This window comes from Benincasa hispida, chromosome 9, assembly GCF_009727055.1.
Source record: "Benincasa hispida cultivar B227 chromosome 9, ASM972705v1, whole genome shotgun sequence".
NCBI classification, from domain to species: Eukaryota; Viridiplantae; Streptophyta; class Magnoliopsida; order Cucurbitales; family Cucurbitaceae; genus Benincasa; species Benincasa hispida.
This window is the reverse complement of record NC_052357.1, coordinates 12,922,049-12,944,027: the sequence shown is the minus strand read 5'-3', so window position 1 is coordinate 12,944,027 and position 21,979 is coordinate 12,922,049. Positions and strand designations below refer to the sequence as shown.

At 29.8% G+C, this 21,979-nt stretch overlaps 2 protein-coding genes across 2 annotated transcripts; one reads left to right on the top strand and one right to left on the bottom strand.

The window, feature by feature from the left end:
* Positions 1–1,168: 1,168 nt before the first annotated feature.
* Positions 1,169–4,309, top strand: LOC120086099 (uroporphyrinogen-III C-methyltransferase). The gene is made up of 5 exons (XM_039042544.1): positions 1,169–1,917; positions 2,056–2,133; positions 2,231–2,300; positions 2,913–3,190; positions 3,414–4,309. Exons 1-5 carry the CDS (start codon positions 1,372–1,374, stop codon positions 3,558–3,560), a joined length of 1,119 nt encoding a protein of 372 aa, XP_038898472.1. The 5' UTR covers positions 1,169–1,371; the 3' UTR covers positions 3,561–4,309.
* A 684-nt stretch (positions 4,310–4,993) lies between these two features.
* LOC120086098 (vicianin hydrolase-like) lies at positions 4,994–12,842 on the bottom strand. The gene is made up of 13 exons (XM_039042543.1): positions 12,648–12,842; positions 12,471–12,540; positions 9,008–9,066; positions 8,829–8,904; positions 8,662–8,739; positions 8,167–8,254; positions 6,973–7,225; positions 6,768–6,883; positions 6,478–6,695; positions 5,947–5,978; positions 5,751–5,853; positions 5,549–5,657; positions 4,994–5,449 (listed from the first exon to the last, which is right to left on the bottom strand). The coding sequence occupies exons 1-13, from the start codon at positions 12,828–12,830 to the stop codon at positions 5,281–5,283; spliced, it is 1,554 nt and encodes a 517-aa protein (XP_038898471.1). The 5' UTR covers positions 12,831–12,842; the 3' UTR covers positions 4,994–5,280.
* Between the last annotated feature and the right edge of the window lie 9,137 nt (positions 12,843–21,979).

Here is a 21,979-nt window from a genome sequence, read left to right as displayed (position 1 = left end):
ACAATACTATTTCAAAATGAGATCAATACCTATGTGATATGTGATGAGAGTTACTCAAATCCTTAATCTTTTATGGGACGTTTGGAGCAAGGAGTTGATTATTATAGTTATAAGTTATTATAGTTGGCTTATAATAGTTTGTGTTTAGGGTGTAGATTATTTTAGTTTGAATTATATAGTATAGCAAACACTATAGCAAACCTATAGCAAACACTATAGCAAAGAATAGCAAACACTATAGCAAAGAATAAAAAAATGATGAATGTAAATTAGTAAAAATTGTAGCAAATAGTAAATACGGTAACAAATTGGGGTTTTAAAACAGTGATGTCTGTAGCTCATTGATGACTACAAAATAATACAAGAGGTGGTTATTATAATCTTATGATAGTCATTGTCCCAAGCACACCCTTAATCGATAATATAATACCAGAACTAATTAAATTATAGACAATTCAACCCTTTCAATCTTTTCACGAACAAGCACATTTCAAAATTACAACATTTGAAATCATTTTTTTGGGAAAAATATAATTTTCGTCCATAGATTTTGAATCTAGTTTCTATTTGATCTCTAGATTTTAAAATGTTAGACATTTAGTCCTTAAATTTTGAGTTTTGCTTCAATTTAATCCTTAAGTTTCAAAATATTACAATTTACCCTTGAGATTGAGTTTTGTTTCAATTCGGTTCATAGGTTTCAAAATTTTACATTATTAACCTCAATTTTTAATTATAAATATTCAATCATTGACGTCAATTCCTATTAATTGATTAAAATTGATTATAAAGTGAAATTTTAAATTTAATTTTAAAATTGATAAAAAAAGTAAAATTTAATTAATTATAATTCTTTTAATGATTTTTAATTTAACATAAATTAACATTAAACAGAGAAAATGATTATTTAGTGAAAAATTGAGATTAAAAGTGTAAATCTTGAAATATAAATACCAAATTGTACTAAAATTTAAATGTAAACAGTAAAATTGTAACATTTTAAAATTTAGTGACTAAATTGAAATCAAAATCAAAATTTAACGACTAAATATGTAATATTTTAAAATTTAAAGATTAAATAAAAACTACAAATTTGTGAAACCAAAAATCCTCTAGTTTCCAATTCTCTGAATCCAGTCCATGGAAATACCAAGTTGTGAAATTCATGGTAGCTACCATCCAATTCCAGTCCAAAGGAATTTCAATTTGGTCTCTCCCACATCTCAAAAGGCCACTACTTTCCTTTTTGCCTTCTCATCTTCCTCAAATTCCATGTGTTAAAGCCACGACCCGCCTCTTATTTATTGGGATATTTATTCCCAACCCATTTCCCCTTTCAGCAAATCGCATTTTTCCCACTTCTCCTTCGCCATGGCTCGTTTTTGCGACCTTCAATCGCTTTCCTCTTCATTTTCGTCTCACCCAACAATACCCAGGTCCCCAAATTTCAAACCCATTTCCTCTTTTCACTGCACCTCCTCATCATCTTCCTCTTCTTCCCCATTTACAGAGAAACACTCCATCAAGAGATACCAAAGAGACGATTGGCTGTACAAGAATCAACCGGACCAGACTTCTGTTACTTCATTGTGTTCTATTCCATATGATTCTGAGTCCATACGGCAGAATGACATTGCCTTGCAGCTGCCGGAGCTCAAGAAATTGCTGCAGGTGCTGAGGGAGAAAAGGGTAAGTAGTGGATGCAATGATGGAAAATGTGGGCCTGGGAATGTGTTTTTGGTTGGAACTGGCCCTGGTGATCCGGAGCTTTTGACATTGAAGGCGGTGAAAGTGATTCAGAGTGCTGATTTGCTTTTGTATGATCGATTGGTTTCTAATGATGTGTTGGATTTGGTGGGTTCTGATGCTAGGCTTCTCTATGTGGGAAAGACTGCAGGTTACCATAGCAGAACCCAGGTGTGGATTTTCTTAAAATCTTTAGTCCTGAGGATTGTTTGTGATTATCTATCTTGGTTTGCCTTTTTTTGACATTTTTGTGAAAAGGGTACAGTGTCAAGTGTTCGAATTTTGTTTGCTGAATGGGAATTGTTTCAGGAGGAGATTCATGAGTTACTTTTGAACTTTGCTGAAGCTGGAGCTACAGTTGTGAGGCTTAAAGGAGGAGACCCTCTTGTAAGTGTGAATTTTGAATGGTTGAAGTGTGATTGTGAATATGGATTGTCATTCAAGTGATGTATCCTGACAATTGTGTTGTTTGTGTGTTTTTTAGGTGTTTGGAAGGGGTGGGGAGGAGATGGATTTCTTGCAACAACAAGGGATTCAAGTAAAAATTGTTCCTGGTAAGTGCATTTCTGAATATTTGCAGTTTTAAGCCCAGTTTCTAAGTGTTTTCAAGTGACTCTAATGATATGGAAATTCCTGTCTGAGAAGTAATAGGGTGCTCATTCTCTTTGGACCATATTGGGTTAGAATGTAACACCTGTAAGTGCTGGAGAATTTCGTAGGGAAGGCACAAATACTTGAAAGATCTTGCTCCAAACGAGGCGTTACATTCCTACACCCTGGCGAGATTGTTTTCCACCCTGCCCTATTTTCTGTCCTTAACTCAAGAACAAAGATTATAGAGTGACATTAAGTTATGTCAAATAGGCCCAGTAGGAGTGAGCTTGTTTGAAATGGGATTGGGGATGGTAAATTAGTTTTTTGCTAATCTGTAAGGAGCTATGCATAACACGAATTTGACTATCTGAGGATGATTTAAAAACAAGATCGCTTGAATTTGCTTCAGGGCAGGAGTGAAATCAATGAACTGTCATAAATATATTACATTCTTATTCCTAATGTCATGTCTATGCATCAGCATTTTAAGGAAACTACTCTTAAGAGTAACCTCATATAAAGTGTATATATATATAATATTTTTTTTATATATATGTTTGTTTCCCTTGTAGGTATAACTGCTGCTTCAGGTATAGCAGCTGAATTGGGAATTCCTTTGACACACAGGGGCGTTGCAACGAGCGTCAGGTTCCTCACTGGTCACTCTAGAAAGGGTGGAACCGATCCCTTATTTGTAGCGGAAAATGCAGCTGATCCAGATTCAACTTTGGTGGTATACATGGGTCTATCAACTCTTCCATCTCTGGCCCTTAAGTTGATGCATCATGGTCTGCCTCCTGATACCCCAGCCGCTGCTGTTGAACGAGGGACAACACCCCAACAAAGAACGGTAAGCACGATTCTCTGCTACGTACGGGTTCAATCATATAATCAGCTTAAACTAGGTGATCTCTCATATGTCTATTTTCTTATCTGTGTGTAGCTACATTTTTAGTGAACGTCTGGTTCTAGAGGTTTATATCAAGGGGGCAGCGCATGCTCTCACTTAAATCTTTTTATTTCATTTTGGTAGTGTCTAACAAATCTTGCTTGGATCTATTACATTTGTGCAGGTTTTTGCTCAACTGAAGGATCTTGCCGATGAAATCAGAGCAGCAGAGTTGGTTTCACCTACTTTAATTGTCATTGGAAAAGTTGTCTCTCTCTCACCATATTGGTCTCTTTCTTCCAATGAAGCCTCCAGTCTGGTGGAAGCTTAATAGAATGAGCCTAGAAAAGGTTAAGCAAACCAGGAATAGTTCTTCATACTGTCAGTTAGCAATTACTTTGAGGAGCAACTGAGATAAGAAGCTCGGGACGTCGACTATTTTCACAAGATTTTGTGGTGAATGAGTGTGGAAAAGAAGAAGGGGCTTCCTGACTTGTCATCTGGATTTGATTGGTCTGCCCATCGCATTCAAACAACTCGACTCGGACTTTTTTCAACTGAGGGGAGTGATGCAGTGATTTTCTTTCTTGGATGCTATACTAGAGCACAGTGAAGCGGCATATTCTCATTACCATTTCTTGCAATTATTCAAATAAAACTTCCAAACTCCAAAGTTTTTCCAAGTTCTCGAGGACAATGGTGCTGTTGAAGTCTTCATGGTGACTGAAATTCTGCAGAAATTTCATTGGAATATCTGGTGTGTTGGTTAACACCTTTTTTTGTCCCCATAACTTGGATCAAAGAATACAGACGGTAAAGGGCATACTCATTTTTAGTGTGGATGTTCACCTCAAATATGAATTTATGGTTCTTGCAGTCTGGGATTTGTTTCTCTCATATATAATGGTCTGAATTTGTAGTGTTTTGGGGAATGTATTAATCGAATTTCTTGGACCAAGTTTAATTTAACTTGGATAAAACTGTTGGAGCACATTGGAATTGCCTGATCTTTAGGTACGAATATGATCTATGATTGAAGGTTTGTTTGAAAGCTATACAAAACACTTTTTTCATGAAAAATTATGACTCAACTATTAGTTGAGCTGTATCCTCAACTCTCAATTTCATCAAATTGATCTCTAAGTTTGAATAAGTATTGCCATTTTCCCCTTTGTTCAATTCCGGCAGTTTTTCTCTTAAAATAATTTTTACCCTTTGTTTGGATATGGCAGTCTTTCAATCTAATTTTAAGAGCGTAGAAATTGCCATAATTCATAATTCACTTGTTGAGATCTAAGAAGCATGGACATTTTAATTTGGTTAGTGTATTCGTGTCCAAATGTATCGGACACATGGACAGTCAGAGTCTTAGCCATTTGTTGGACACAAGTGTTAGAACAATAAATGTGTTATACATATATAGAAAATAAAAAGACATGATAAAAATGATAACTTTTGAGCTTGAAATACATCAAGCTAAGTTTTTTTAAGCATATATGTATTAACCTATTAAACATCAGAGTTTCTTTTCATATAAAAATGATATATATTTTAAAATATATTTTAATAAGTGTATCCTTACCGTGTCATACCCTTAATTTTTAAAATATGACATGTTGCCGTATTCATATCGCATCGTATCCGTGTTTCATATATGTATTTATTTGTGCTTCTTAGAATCGAAAGAAATTGCACAAATAAGGTTAAAATTGATACAGATGAACAAGTTTAGGTTGAAATCGTTGTGACTTTTGTGAGCCAAAATTAACCTGAACCATCAATAATTTTATTATTATTTAAGCGGAATCAATAAGAAAAGGCTACATAATAACTTAACCGGATCCATCAGTTTGACCTGGTTCAACTTGATTCACAAACACTTCTACAATGAAAATTCGTTGGAATTCTCACACCAAACAGCTCTTTTTTGCTAGAAATTCCCAACACAGAGACAACACAAAGACCTTCCTTATTTCACCCACATCACCTCCCTTATTCGTTAATGCTTCCATAGAAGCTCCGGCGAGTGGGAGAGATTTCTACTATAAAGCTCAATGGAGAAGGAACCGCTTCAACCAGTAAGCAGAATACTTGAGGTACCTTGCCAATTTGTGCCTGAAATCAACGTAGACGAGGCCGAACCGCACTGTGTAGCCTGCATCCCATTCGAAGTCATCCAACAATGTCCATGCGTAATATCCCTTTACTTTCACACCTTCCCTGTCATGTCAAAGAAACAAAAAACAACCAATCATTAGAAAAGTTCTGAGTTCATCTGTACTTATCAATGGAGTTTATTGTTTATGCGATCATTAGTACTTAATAGCTTCAAGAAGAGATGCAAGATGAGCATGGTGGTATCTGATTCTTGTTCCATCTTTCAAAGCTTCCTTAATTGGTTGTGTACTATTGTCTGAATAAGCCATACCTGTAAGGTAAAACACAACAAGCCAATAGTTTACACAGCCATTTACATTTATTAGAGAGAGAGAGACATAGTTAGAAACAGAGAGAGAGTTACCATTCTCAGTGATGTAAATAGTTGGGTTTTTGTACTGTGCTTTTATATATTTCAATAGTAGACGAATGCCCTCTGGGTAGATGTAAAGCCAGTTCAAACCAGTCTGGATAGATAAACGCATTTACAGTTCAAGAGTTCAGCTACTAATTAAAACAGAAAATAACAGCTCTATATAGATAGGAGAGACATTACTAACCGCTGGTCCGATTAGAACACCGTCTTTCTCAGCTGTACAAACAGATTGAAGCAAAAAAAGTATGTTAAGGATCAAGAATCGAGAGAACTTTGGTTCAACCGAAAAAATCACCTAAACAAACGCGACCATGACTTTCAAATTCAACCACATTACTTGCCACGAAAGAAAAAAAAGAAACAGCCTACACATCTTTAAAAGCTCACTGATTCAGTAAATGCAGTTCACCCAGTTAAGGGTATCGTGCCAAAATCGACCATCTAGTAAAATTCTCAAAATCTACAAATTTCGAATTCCATATTTTCCTAAATTTCCATCCATGTTGGACTAGATTTATGTTTAATAATTCATTGAATACACAGGGCATAGCTTATTCAAGTTTAAGGTAGATATCTCAATAGGTTTGTCATTTATGAAACTGAAATCAAAAGTTTAAGGTAAAAGAGATCCATCCATCTTACCAAATTTTGGGGTAAAGATTGATATTGCCCCCTAAATTTAATCATCTCATGTAAGAAAAGAAAGAAGACATACTAGAAAGTGAGACGTGCATATCAGAACTATAGCTTTTGTTGGGCGAATTTGAGAAAGGCACATCATCAGCATAATTCCCAGTGTAGTAATTCAGTCCAAGAAAATCAAACGATCCTTTAATGCTTTTCGACTCTGCAACGGAGAATTTCGGCAACCTATCACCGACGTACTGGCGCATTGATTTCGGGTAGTCGCCATAAGTAATCGGATGCATAAACCTACAATTCATATCCATTAATTTCCACTCACGTTTCTAAATTAACGATTATGACGAAGATGAAGAAACTCACCATCCCAAGAAGAAATCAAGAGCTCGATACGCCGCTCTTTGCGAAGCTGGTGTGTTTCGTTTGGGCCTAAACCAGTGAGTCACCAATGTGATTCCAATTTGCCCCTTCTGCTTTTTCTGTAGATCTCAAATCGTTTCGAATCAAAAACAAGATGCCGGTGGTGTTATACACAGATTAATTTAGGGATTTGTTCTTCAATACGTACCTGATACTTTTGCTTGTAGAGTTTGACGGCGGCGGAGTGGGAGAGAAGAAGATGGTGGGCGACGATGTAGGGCTCGGTGGCGGAGTTACCGGCAGTGCAATTTCCGACGTAGTTGGAGCATCTTCCGGGAGCGAATGTGCCGCCGTTGTACCCATTAGCGCTATACGAATATGGTTCGTTTAAGGTTACCCAATACTTGACCCGATCGCCGAATAATTTGAAGCACAAATCCACGTATTCCCGATAATCATCCCTGTTTAATCACCAAGAAATAACTAAATAAAAATCCTTAATTAATTTTCTTAAATACAATAAAAGTATTAGTTCGAAAAAATTCTTATTTTATGTATAAATTTTATTAATATAATAGTTATGGGTAAAATCTAACTAAAAAACTTAAAAGTGAGTTGGATTAAAAAAAAAAACAGTTAAAAGAAAAAATTTGATTCTCCATTCTGCCATTATTCTACTAAAAAAATTCAATCCAAAATACACCAGAGTTGCAAGATGAGTCTAGGGCTCATTTCCCAGGTTAGGTTGAGGTCAACTTGATTAGTGTGTTCTAGAACCTACGTTGGCCAAAAACCAACTCACGCTTAAGTGGATCGATAACACAAGAAGGTACCTACGAGATTAGTGCACATTCTAATCTATTTCGAAGGGGAAAAAAAAGTTAAGAAACCCTTAGTCTAAGGCTCTTATACAAGTAAGCTCTAAAAACTCTAACAAACTCAAAATCTCCCTAGCACCTCAAATTATAGATCTAACTTAAGTATCGAAATGTGTGTGACATACATCATGATTATATGTAAGTTGGTTTCCAATCATTCAAGTCCCACACTCCTATTGAGATCGCATGAGTCAAGTAAATTTTGTTGGCCAAATTTGCACATCAATAGATTTTTTTAGTTCCATATGACATTTAGGGTTTGGGATTCTAACTTTAGACATATATCTTAATCAATTAAGCTATATTGAAGTTTGAAATTTACTTGCTATTACAATTATATTAAATTCAATTACTTAAACTTTGAGTATATTATATTGGCAAACATTTGAACTTAGTATTCTTTTGAGAGATTACATAGTTGATGACTAAATCAATTAATTCAATTGTATTTTGGCATAATTATAACTTTGTTACATGACTTTTTCTTTAATATATATTGAACTTCGAGATTGATAGTCACTTACACAACTTTGGGACTTAGAAATCCTCCGTACTCATCTTCGAGTGCTTGAGGGAGATCCCAGTGAAACAAAGTGACATATGGCACTATTCCTGGATTTTTTATTTCAAGAATAGATAATTTGATAAATAATTGTCTAGAATATACAAAACATTATTAATGAAACTTATACTCATGTGAGAAATATAAAAATTATCAAGAATGCATCGAAGGAAATAAATATAATGAGAAACTATATTTCACCCTTATTTATATTTCATTCGAACGAGACTTATAATTATACCAATTAAACTGTTAAATCGTTAAAAGTGAATAAATTTAGACCATTTTATTTATACTTTTGAAAGTTGTTCATTTATCAATTCTTACAAAGTTGTATTGACGATTTAAAAAAAAAAAAAAACCCTAGTCAAGAGCTTAAATCCATCCACTTATAATGATTTAATTGAAAAAAATTATAAGCCACAAATAAATACTAATTTTTCACAAAAAGAATTACCATTGGCAAGGAGTTCGTTGATGACATTGTTGTAGAATTTCACGCCGAGTGGATTCACACCTCCACGAAGTTTTCCCTCTATAATTATTTTTTTTCAAAATTAGAACAAAAAATTAAGATGGAATAATTAAAATAGTAAATTATGGAAATAAATAATATAATCTTACTTGGCAAAATTCTAGACCAAGATATGGAGAATCTGAAAGAGTCCAGCCCCATCAGTTTCATTATTTTTATATCCTCCTGTAAATTAAATCACAATTTTTAAATTAAAAAAATAACACAATATAATATATAGTTTTGGACCTTGGTGTGATTATTAAATATAAAAGCAAAAGTCTATTACCTTATAACGATGGTAGAAATCGGTAGCTATTTCACCACTGCTATGATCCCAAATTTTTTCTGTTCATTTATTTCTCTTTATCAATAACCCAAAAAAAGAACCATGACAATTAAAAAAATAAATATTTTTTTTTCAGCACGCAAACCACATCTAAACCCTAATAAATATAATTTTTCCAAAAGATATTGAAACAAAGATTATTCTTTTTATATAATTATATTTAAAGAAAAAAATATTTATAAAATCTATCCTTGAAAATATAGTTGGTTGAGACATTATTTTCAAGACAATTTTAGTTTCTCTTATTAGAAATCGTTTGTTGAACAATAATTTAAGGCAATGTAATTTGTCACATCTCTTAGGATTATCTCTTCAAACACAAGTCTTGTAATACATAATTATAATAGTTAGCATAGTGTAGTAATTATCTTATTATCTTATTAACTTTTTATATGAGAAATTTCAACTCAAATCTAAAAAGAATATGCTAATCATTTCTCAATTGTGATAAATATTATACTTTGATCAAAAGATAGTAGCTTGTAATTGTATCCCTACTATACATGTGCTAATTAAACTAAAAATTATAATAATTTTAAAAAATAAAACTTTATATTGCTAAAGTTTTAAATGAGGATTGTTTTTTTTTTTTTTTTTTTTTTTTTGTTATTGCTACTTTGAAATTGATCTTTTTAAATTTGTTTCCTTTGAAATTAATGAGAATATACATACTAAATTATTAAATATACATACTAGGAAGTTTTTCCAAAATCTCTATATTTTCTCTCCATTGATAGAAATAGGGGAGGGAGTAGGGAGAGTTTTCTTTCCATTAGCCAAACAAGGATGAGATTATATTCTTCCTCCAAATAAATAAATAAATTATATATATATGTATTAAAACGACATTTAAGTCTCGTCTAATTTTTTCATAATATTTTTAAGATCTATGTTTCAATATTTGAGACTTTCATACATTAGTATTGTAATATTTAAGTTGAAGACTACATTTCATTTATTATGGTATTTAAATTTTAATTTCTAGAAATTATGGGATCAAATATTTTAATTATATTTATCATATAAAAATTTATTATTAGGAAAATTTATATTTATTTCTTTGAATTAAAAGATGTATTGGAAATAACCTTTGAATATATAATTTTTTTAAAAAAAAATTATTTGGTTGAAAATAAGTTAAATTGTTGAAAAATAAATAAATAAAAGAAACAAATAAACTAGGAATTTTTCTCCAAAAAATCCGATCTTCACAAAATTTCCACAGTGAATTCCCGTTTCAATCTTCCTAAAGAATTTCGCAAAAACGGAGATTGAAATAGAGGTGCGAATAGAGACAATGAAGCCTTCTCCACCCCTATCTCTCTTAATGAATATTTCTTTTTGAGCAAAAATTGTTTAATTTATTAAATGAAAAATTGATATCTAAATTACATGTCAATAACCTATAATGAAAATTTATATCACTATCCGTCCAAACTATCACCGTTACACTATTTCTTATTCCAATTTCATCTGTAATTTTTTTAAAAAAGAAAGTACTCCAAATGTAGTTTTAATATGGTGTGAAATATGAAAAGTATTACAATTTTGAAGGAAAAAAAAGTCTTTTTCAAAATAAATAAAAGAAATTATGGTAATTATAATTGGTAGCATTTTTAGGAAGGATAACTAAGCGTATAACATCATTTTAGAAAAAAAATTACAAATACAAACAAATCTATCAGCGATAGATTTCTATCGTTGATAGACCCCAAGTCTATCCGCGATAAACTTCTATCATTGATAGACATCCCAGTGATATGGTCTATCACTGATAGACTCCTACCAATGATATACTCTTTCACTAATAGACTATTTAAATTTGACCATATTTGTAATTTTTTTATATTATGTTATATCTGCTAATACTTTAGATCTAATGTTTATATTTACAACTGTTCGAAGAAATTAAGGTGTATTTCTTATCCTTTTATCACTTCATTGATTGCTAGCACTATATTTATATTGTAAAAGTGCGATCAACTCAATGGTAATTAGCATAGTCTTTCTCTTAATGTTCGATCTTCGTCCACGTAATATTTGTACTAAAAGAATATTATATTTATATTTATTTAAAATAGGAAGTAATAACATGAGGACAAAAGCATAAAATAAAAAAAAATGACTTTTTTAAAAAAGTAAAGAGAAATGAATCATTAAAGAGAGAGAGTACTGAGAATTAATGGAAGGAGATCATTAAAGAGAAATTATTGTTGATTTGACTGCAACGAAATTAAACTATGCCAATTTATTATTAAAATATATTATATTATCTTTATGATAAAAAGAAAAATCCTTTAATTTTTGCAGATCTAAGTTACGTATATTATATCCACATCATTTTTGCGAACTTTTTAGTTTGTAAGAAGGAAAAAAAATTACTCATTAAAGTGAAAATAATAACTAATAATCAACATTTATAATTTCATGTAATTATTATACATAAATGTCGGAACAAGATCTTAAATAGTCAACTTATGACTTGAAATGGTAATTTAAACCTAGCTCAATTTATTGAGACATATATTTTAAAACATATAACAGTTAAAAGTTATAAAATTTTAATAGTAATAATCTGTTATTTCTTACAAATTAAACTTTCAATTTGATTTTTTTGTTTAAAATGTTATGCTTTTGTAGCAATCAACTAATGTCTTTATTTAGCCGATTATGTTAATTAACTACTATATAATTTAAAATCAAGTGGGCGGGGAAGGGGGATTTATTGAGTTTTTCGTTTGACAGTAACTTCATTTTTTTGCTTTATATATTTTTTTAAAAATTATTATACTCATCTATCACAATTTATTTATTGAAGTTTTCACATCTTAAGAGAAGTAGTTGACTTTTTAGCTAAATTTTAAAAATAAAAACAGGTTTTTTTTTTTGGATTACTTTTCTAGTAAATTTCAAATTTTGACAGATTAGGGAAAAGAAATTAGTAAATACAACATATTTGAAGCTAAAATCATCCAATTTAAATACTAAATTAAAAAAATCAGAACCATAGAACTAAAAAAAAAAATATACAACAAAAACTTTTGAACCCAAATTTGCAAATAGCTTAAAAAGAAGGAAAAAAATTAGGTTCCATTTGCTAACTATTTTATTTTTAGTATTTGTTCTTGAAAAGTAAGTCTATGAACATTACTTCCACCTCTAAATTTCTTCTTTTGTTATCTATTTTTTATTCATAGTTTAAAAAACTAAGTCAAATCTTGAGAACTAAAAAAAGTAGCTTTCAAAAATTTGTTTTTATTTTGTTTTTAGAATTTAATTAAAAATTCAATCATTATACTAAAAGAAAGATTCAAATCATTATAAGAAATGCATACGAAATAGATTTAATTTTTAAAAACAAAAACAGAAACCAAATAATTATTAAAAAAAAAAAAAGTGAGACCTGGGTGGTTCTTGGTGAAAGTATCCCAAATACTTGGACCTCTTCCATCTTTACTTGCTGCTCCTTCTAACTGCAAAAACCAACAACATTATCCACTTATAAATTTAACAACAAAAACAAATGGCTGCCGACATGTCGGAACCTCAGAAACGACAAGAGATACAAAGAAAAAGAAACCTGATAAGCGGCGGAGCCAGCTCCGAAGATAAACCCTGCCGGAAAACTGCTCCGGTTGAATGGAACTGAGCTATGACTCGGCTCCACAGAAGGGCGTACTTCCGCCGGCGCCCAAAGCCCCACTAGCAATAGCCGCGCGATCACCGTTATCAGAAGCACCGGAGCATTATACGCCGCCGTCATGGCTGCAAACTCGCCGTCGGATTTCTGCCATTCCTTTACCCCCAACTCGCCTTTAAATAATAATGGAGTTCATAACTTGGGAGTCCGTGTAATATTATTAATATTAAGATTAAATCTAAAATTTGAGATTTATTTTTAATATATATTTTAAATTTTGATGTCATGTCTAATAAGTTGTTGACGAATTTAAAATCTTAAAAAAAAAAAAAAACTTACATTTTCCCTTAAATTTTAGGTCTAATTTTTTTCTTAAATTTCCAAAATTTACGTATATATTCTTGAATTTTGGGTGTGTATTTACTTATTTGACCCTTACATTTCAGTATTATACACTTTTATTCCTGAATTTCAATAATGCTTACTTTAATATTTGATGTTAACTTTCAATAATTAATTTTAGATGATTATGAAATGAATTTTGTAATTAAATTAAATATAGATAGAAAATTAGTGAAAATTAATTATTTATAATTTTTATAAATTAATTCATATACATCAACATTAAGGATCAAATGCATATATGGAGTGAAAAATCAAGTTCAATAGTATAAAATTTTAAAATTTAGAAATCAAATAAAAAAATTTAAAATTTACAGCTAAAATTCAATTTGACCCTTAATTTTACCATTAATTTTTAAAAATTTATAATTGGTTAGATACCAATTAACAAAAAATTAAAATTTTAAAACTATTGCTTTTTAAAAGTTCATAGATTTTTATGCATAAACAACATTTGGAAACTAAACTTGGAATTTTGACGCTATTTAGTGTTAGTTCCTAAACTTTTTATAATATATATATATATATTATATATATATATATATATATATATATATATATATAATTTTGTTAAATCTCAAAAGAAAAAAAATATATCGCATATATGTCACATTGGACACAATAATAAAATTTTGAAAGCAATTAGATACTCTTTTAAAGTTGAATGATGTTGTATTGTTATTAATGGATAGTAGTAGATATTATTATTGTGTTGTTGTTGTTGTTGTTGTTATTATTATTATTATTATTATTATTATTATTATTATTATTGCATGTTGTAGTTATTATTATTTTGAGTACATTTTTATTTTTTTATTTTTTTTTATAGTTGAATGAAAATATTATTATAATTTACAAAAATAATTATGGAAATAAACCTATATCTCACGTGATCTTGATGGACTTAAAATTTTCCATTTTTTAGTTCATCAGGTGGGAGAGAATCAATTCAAATCATTGACTTTCTAAATTCTAATACATATTTCAATATCTTATTCAATTCAATTAGGTGGTTCAATTACTATGGATTACAAAACTTAAGGTAAAATAAATAAATAAATATGTAAAATAATTGTTTCACAAGAAAAAAAAAACTATTTTTACTCTAAATTTATATTGTACTTCTTATATTTTCAATCTTATAAAATTAGATGATAAATATAAATAAATGTTGCAATTCTTACCTCCTAATATGATTTTAGTCAGAAAACTCATTAAAAAAACATTATCACATATATTTAATAAATGGTAGAATATATATCTAGAATAAAATTGGCAAACTTAAAAAATAAATATATTAGAGTTAGATTTTTGTTAAGTTTTTCAAGGGAAAAAAATGTTATGATCCCATAAGGAGCCAAAGAAAGTGGCCCAAGAATCACCCGTTTCATTCAATTTACAGTCAATGTCGAATGAGATAGGTACAAAATCCATAATCCAACAATAATGTATGGGTGGTGTTATAAATGATCTTGGAGTGAAGGATATAATCGATATAAAATAGAAAAAAGCAACAAAGCAAGAAAATAATGATATTCTTACAAAAAAAAAATAGCACCCTAGACCCACTTTGGGCTAAGGGAAGAGGTCGAGTTCATATCAAGATCCAAATCAACATGCTCAACCTCAACCAAGACTAAGATTGTGCCAAATAGAATAGCTAATGAGTCATATCCTATGCATGTCCTGACCTAAAGTATCACCTTGAGACAAAAATGAGTATAGGGAGAGATGTTTGGCCTTGGGTGAGGCTGACGTAACTAAAGAAAAAATAGGACACGTCGATTGGCCCAAAAATAGAATTATCCCAAAGCGAATCTAGAATCTTATCACAACCACATCTCTATAAATATATCATTATAGCTCTATATGAGGTAACTTGTATCATATTCTCAAATTTTTTAGTTACCGCATTCTTTCACTTGTTAACTTAAGTATTGAAGTGTATGTGGCAAACACTACACTGATGTATGCAAGTTTTCTTTTTTTGCAAGTCACATTTTTTTCCTTTTCAAGCAAATTATGCTAGTATCATGTGAAGGTGTGGTACATTTTATTTGTTCGAATTTTGACATCAACCTATGAAAAAAATGGACCATGAGATTTCCCAAAAATAACAAGAGGAAGAAAGGAGAAGGTGAAAATATCATTTTTATTTATATCATTGAGTTTTGCTCCTTTTTCACTTCAAGTTACCCAATTGGATTCTTTATATACTCAATAAATTTTAAATTCAGTCTATATATTTTCTATTATAAATCATAAATTTAAACCTTTAAAGTTAATTTTTATTTAAGATATTTTAAATAATAATAATTTACCTACCACAAATGTAATATACTTTCACCATTTATAAAAGGTATACTCAAATGGACTATTTCGTGTTGAGATATTCATATTGTCAATAAAAAAAAAAAGAAAAAAAGAGAGAAAATTTCATACTACCTCCATATTACTTGTCACAAAAATGAGTATCTATATATAATTTGTTTATAAAAAGTAAAATATTTATTTATTAGTTTAATTTTATTTATATTTTACTCTTCTATTTCTGTTTTTGAAAATTAACGACATTGATATCTTAACAATATTTTCTATCAATATATTGGTCGATTTTAAACATTGCCCAAATAAATCACTTCAAATCCACCTTGAAAAAAATACGATGCCGAATGAATAAAAAAATAGTGATGTAGAAATCTCACCTGCATCAGGGAATTAAATTAACAATATTATTTTCCAATTTTCATTTTAGCCATTTTATATATTAGTTATTTATTTATTTTATATGTTATTATTATATTATATTTCTCTCATATCCGTATTCCCGTCGTTATGCTCCTTAATTTTATAACACGTTATTAGCACGAGCTTCTTTCATCTCTCCCACTGAATGTAGGTCCTAAAGGTATGTCGATTTCTCCCTCTTCGTTGTAATTAACAAATTAAATGTTATTTTGCATATTTAATACATATTAAATTTCTAATATAAACACAATATTTTTGTGATAGTGTTGTCATGACAAACCTACGAAATTAGAATTTGCAGCTCTTGATATTAACGACAATAATTATTTGTCATGGGTGCTCGACGCCGAAATCCACCTAGATGCTATGAACCTTGGGGAAACAATTAAAGAAGAAAATACGACATCCAGTCAAGATAAAGCAAAAGTTATGATTTTCCTTCGTCATCATCTCCACGAGAGATTGAAAATAGAGTATCTTACAATAAAATATCCTCGTATCTTGTGGAAAGATTTGAAAGAGAGATATGATCATAAAAAAAGAGTTATTCTTCCTAAAGCTTGTTATGAATGGATGCATTTGAGGTTACAAGATTTTAAATCAGTAAGTGATTACAATTCCGCATTATTTAAAATTAGTTTGAAATTGTTATTATGCGGAGAGAAAATTATTGATGTTGATATGTTAGAGAAGACATTTTCTACATTTCTTGTCTCGAATATGCTTCTACAATAGCAATATCGAGAGCAGAGTTTTAAATAATATTCTGAACTAATTTCATGTCTTCTCATGGCCGAACAAAATAATGAGTTATTGATGAAAAATCATGAATCTCGACCAACCAAAATGATACTATTCCCTAAAGTGAATGTAGTGAATTTTAATATTAATCATGGTCAAGGTCGTGACCGCAATAGAGGGGGAAATAATTTTTCTTTTCATGATGGACGTTATAATCATCAAAATTTCAAGAGAACAACATGAAATGATGATAAAAATGGAAAAGCTCTACAAGATAAGAATTCAAAAGGTGATGAACAAAAATGTTTTTGATGTGCTATGACTGGGCATTAGTCACATATTTTTTGTACATCGATAGTTGATCTGTATCAAGCTTCCCTAAAAGAAAAAGAGAAAATGTGAAAGTAAATTTTACATACTAGGATAATGATATATCTGACCCATCCCACAAGACAAATTTAGATGTAGTGGACTTCTTTGAATCTTCTGAGGAGAAATCAGCACAATTGATGGAACATCAAGTGTTTCTTTTGACTTTAAAAATATCTAGATTTAATGTTATTTTTTTTTAATCCATCTTCATGTTTTTTTTTTCTTAGTAAATGTTAACTTTTGTATATTCCACATATTTTTTTTTCTTATTTTAATTATTTTCTTTTAATGAAAAAATTGGATCATTTCATTTGTTAAGTGATTTAAAAATGAGCAAAGAATATCTATGTCTAGCAGACGCAACTACGCACACAAAACTTACAAGTAAAAAATACTTTTCTAAATTAACAATGCTTGCAAAAGTAAATACAATATCAAGTTTTGCAAACCCGATTAAAGGATTTGGAAAAACACACATTATTTTGCCTAGAGGAACAAAATTTACAATTGACAATGCATTGTTTCTCTAATCAATCAAAGAGAAATCTACTAAGTTTTAAAGATATACATTGCAATGGTTATTATATTGAGACCGATAGTAAGAATAATGTGGAATATCAGTATGTTATCTCTATTATCTCAAATGAAAAACCTATATTGAAAAAGTTGCATGTTTTATCTTTTGGATCATATTATACTATGAGTAACTGAAACATATGCAACAATAAATTTGAAGTTCATGAATCTAAATATATTTCCTATTTGACATAACAGATGAGGGAAGTGGTGTTTGTGTGAGCATGTAGAAGATGAGTAATGGAAAAAGTCATTTTTCCATTTTGTGCATGTTTTGTAACTTTTCAATTTTTCCAAAAATAAATTTTGATTTTAAAACTGAAAACATTATTAATTTTATAAAATTAATTTCATAAATTGATTTTTTAATAAAATTATTAAATAATTCTAATTAATTTAATATCAAATAATTTTTACACAAATCCATTTTCATATATTTAAATCATATTTAAATATAAATTCTCCTATTCTGTTTAATTCTAATTTGAACGTTTCAAATTAATTTATCAAGCTACTTTGAAGCTTATCCATTTATGGGGGACCTCGCGGATCTACAGATCATGGCCTCCAACTATCCGAGATTAATCGGTTAAACTCATTAGACCGAATTAAACCCCATTCGTTAACTAATAGGTCACTCCACTATAACCCATAGTTGAACTCCCCTCATTGTAGATATATTATGTCCACTTAATATAATCGTAATCAGTAAGTTCACTTCACAGGTTATTTGTAATCACAGCTGGGTCAAGATAATCGTTTTACCCTGTGAATACATCTCGTTCCTTAAGTTCCCACTAACCCTCTAATGAACAATTTCGATTCATAATCCATATGAATCAAATCCTTTCTCTATCATGAAAAGGTGAGGCCCTGATTATTCAAGACCTGGAATTAGTACTTAAGAGAACAACCTATCTACTAACTTAAATCGGGTAGGAGTGAATTCCATCTTGCAGGACTATGTCTCCAGCTATTCATCTGGTCTTTTCCCAAAATGGGAGGCTTATTGAGCAGTGTTGTTGGACTACTCTCATCGTTTGCAGATCAAAGGATAATCTCGAACAAATAAGAGTTCATAGCTAGCTCAGGATTAAGATCAAGTTAACCTAGGTTATTTTATAAATGAAATAGTCAGTTTTAACAATAAACGGTCGTTATAAAGAAAATTGACTATTTGGTCTAGTCTATATGCAAACTCATTGCATATGATGCCTCCACTCACATGTCTCAAAATGAACGATCTGTGGATCACATCGTTTGTAGCACCTTACAACTCTTTTTAACAACTACAAAGTGGGCAGCATCCAATAGTATTATTACCAGATACTTATTAGACCATTTAGGCTATATACTGTTAACTTGATCCTGTTTATATTACTACATAAAGTTACAATATTCAGACTATAGTCATGGATATGTTTATTGGATTTTCATAATAGAATGTCAAATCAACTACTTATCATTATTGATAAATAGAATTTTTAATACGAACTGCGAGTTCTAGGACATTCCAACACATTTACCATGTGTCATATTCTCATTACCTCAAATGTTGTCCATGTGTCTCAAGATTACAGACTATTAGTGTCCATGTAATTCACTTCTTACTTGCTAAAAGCCTATAAATAGTTACATTTAGTGGGTTTTGGAGGAGATACATACATTGGTAGGAATCCAAAAAGATTGGGAAATTAGTTGACAATTTTGGAGAATTTTTCAATTTCCATTTTAGTCATCTATTTATTTTATCTTTTATTACTATATTATATTTCTCCCATATCCATGTTCTCGTCGTGCGTCGTTGTGCTTCTCAAATTTACCATAAATATTAGATATTAAAAAAACAGTAAGATTAGATATATAGATATTAATATTATTGAATGATTTGATTCAGATTTTTTCAGGAAAATGATTTGATCCGTTTAAATAATTAATCCAATGGAAGGAAACTACACATTTCCTTGTTTATACTTTCTTTATCCTTGATTCACCCCTTCTTATGAATGAGGAAAAATGATTTTTTATCTCTGAATTTAGAAGAATATATGTGTTTGGTGTTTGAGTTTTCAAAACATATCTTTTTAGTTCATGAATTTTGAAGAATATATTCTTTTAAATTAAAAACTATTTTTTAAAAAATTAGTTATTTCCTCTAAAATTATTTTTAAACATATTTTTGTAATACAACATTTTATTTAATTATATAAAGTGAAAATAAAAAATAATTGACCTTTTAAACCTATTCTTAAGAACTTAGGTACTGAAAAAGTACATTTTAAAAACTTATAACTAAATGCATCCATTCTAAAAAGTTAGATATTAAAAATGTATGTTTTGAAAATTAAGGAACCAAACACACCTATTTTAAAAAATTCACGCACTACCAAAGTAGTTTGCCCTAAAAATAACTTTGATATTTCAACCAAATTAAAAAGATTTTATTAAGAAAAAATTGATTTAGTGGTACTTTTAAAAGCTCATAGGCTTAGGTAGTTGTGTAATCTTTTGATCTTCTATATTTGAAAATTGCATTTATTTTTTCCACAATTTTTTCACAATTTGAAACTCCTCAATTTTAATAACAAAATATAGTCATAGTTGGAACATAGCCCTGCAAAAGAATAAATTGGAAAATTCGAGCAAGATAAGCCATCATTAAAGAATTATCACAGGATAATTTATACTATTTCACCGTCTAAAAAATATTTTTCTTCTTTATGTGTTTTAGAGATAAAATGACGTTCCCACTTCAATCACATTTAATCCACATCAAGCGTTGAATAGATTTTCAAAACGGTAGGGATTCAAATGATATGGTAGTTACTGAAACTATCTCCTCCTTAATTATTACATTTATTCTAATTAATTTAATAATTGAATAATATTATCATAATTAATTAAATATTAATTATTAAATTAATCTTATTAGAAGAGTTGGTGACTTAAAAAAGAATTAGACAGATAGATAATTATTTGATGAAAGACTTGATGGCAATCAAGTTTTAAGAACTAAAAACAAAATTATCAACCAATAATACCTACAATAAACATTTTAATAATTGTAGGACTAAATAAAATTTAAAGATAAAATCAGAAAACTCCATTTTTCTCTTGATTTGTGATAGTATTTTAATATAGAGCTTATGGTTTCCCCCTTTAATTTTCAATTTTTTTTTTACAATTATTATTATTATTATTATTTTTGACCTTTTTCTAAGCTTATTATCGCAGATAAAATGGTCTTTTTTGTTTTTGTTTTTGTTTTTTTTAAAAAAAACATTAAGATGGGACCTTACAGTCTATGGAAAGTCGTGCACTCATCAGAAGCATTTAATCTGAGATAATGTATAAAATATGTGATGGAAAAATGGGGTACTGCTGCCAAGTGCATTTAACTGTAAAGTTGTTTTTGTTTTTTTAAATTTTTAAATCTTAATTATATATTTTTATTATGAGTAATTGTTAGTTGTATCTATCTAGTTGGTGCATTTTTTCTTCTACTACAAGAAATATATATATATATATATATATATATTAATTGAACATTTGGATGGATTGTGTAAAAGATGGATGAAATCCAAGATACACTCAAAATGATATTTTTTAATTAAATAGGTAAGATATAGTTTTTCAGTCCTCTCTATGTCTTGTTGCTCCATTTTTCCTTTTACATTTTAAAAATCATTTGCTAATGGTTTGTTTTTTCCTTTTTACTAAAGTTGTTGACACTGATGGGTAGGAAGGTTGATTGGGTTTTCATGGTTTTGGACACAATTTTCATATTTTGATGTTGATTCAAATTTTAGTCAAGAAAAAATGTACTTGACTTTCACATGATAATAATGGTAAATTTATAATTTAAGGAAGAGAAAACCTGCAAAACAAAAACAAAAAATGACTCTAATGCCCAAGTCAATTAGAGAACTAAATTATAAAGAAGAAATCAAAAGTTTTTAGATACCTCATATGAAGCCATTAGGATGTATTTATATGAGAGTTTATCTTAGTCCTACTAGGATTAGAATATGAGTTTCTTAATCCTAGATAAGCTAGGATCAAATTTTATCTTATCTCATTTTATCTTAATCTTGATTTTTTGCTTTATTCTATCTGGCTAAAATTCACCCACAATATTAGCTCCATCCTAAGTTAGGTTCACGATTGACTCAGTTTTTATGGGCTAATCTTTTGATAAACCAGCTTGAGAGTACAATATCCCCTTCTATCACCATGGTCCTTGCCATGAGACTTATCTTGGACTTTAGCAGTGTTAAGCCTATCAAGCCAAACTTTTTTTAGGTTCAACCGACTTCTTCACCTCTTGGTGAAGTTATGCGCTAAATCGTACCAAACCCACCCCAAGGATAGGCCCAAGCATTAGAACATTGCTCTCCTGATCCAAGGTGGGCCCAGATCATGAGTGGACCTGG

Coding starts and splice junctions, on each gene's coding strand:
- LOC120086099 (XM_039042544.1), top strand. CDS start 1,372: ATGGCTCGTTTTTGCGACCTTCAATCGCTTTCCTCTTCATTTTCGTCT. Junction 2,134..2,230: donor TTAAAGGAGGAGACCCTCTT/GTAAGTGTGAAT, acceptor TGTGTTTTTTAG/GTGTTTGGAAGGGGTGGGGA. Junction 2,301..2,912: donor TCAAGTAAAAATTGTTCCTG/GTAAGTGCATTT, acceptor TTTCCCTTGTAG/GTATAACTGCTGCTTCAGGT.
- LOC120086098 (XM_039042543.1), bottom strand. CDS start 12,830: ATGACGGCGGCGTATAATGCTCCGGTGCTTCTGATAACGGTGATCGCG. Junction 6,884..6,972: donor TCTACAAGCAAAAGTATCAG/GTACGTATTGAA, acceptor TGAGATCTACAG/AAAAAGCAGAAGGGGCAAAT. Junction 5,658..5,750: donor TATTTACATCACTGAGAATG/GTAACTCTCTCT, acceptor TTTACCTTACAG/GTATGGCTTATTCAGACAAT.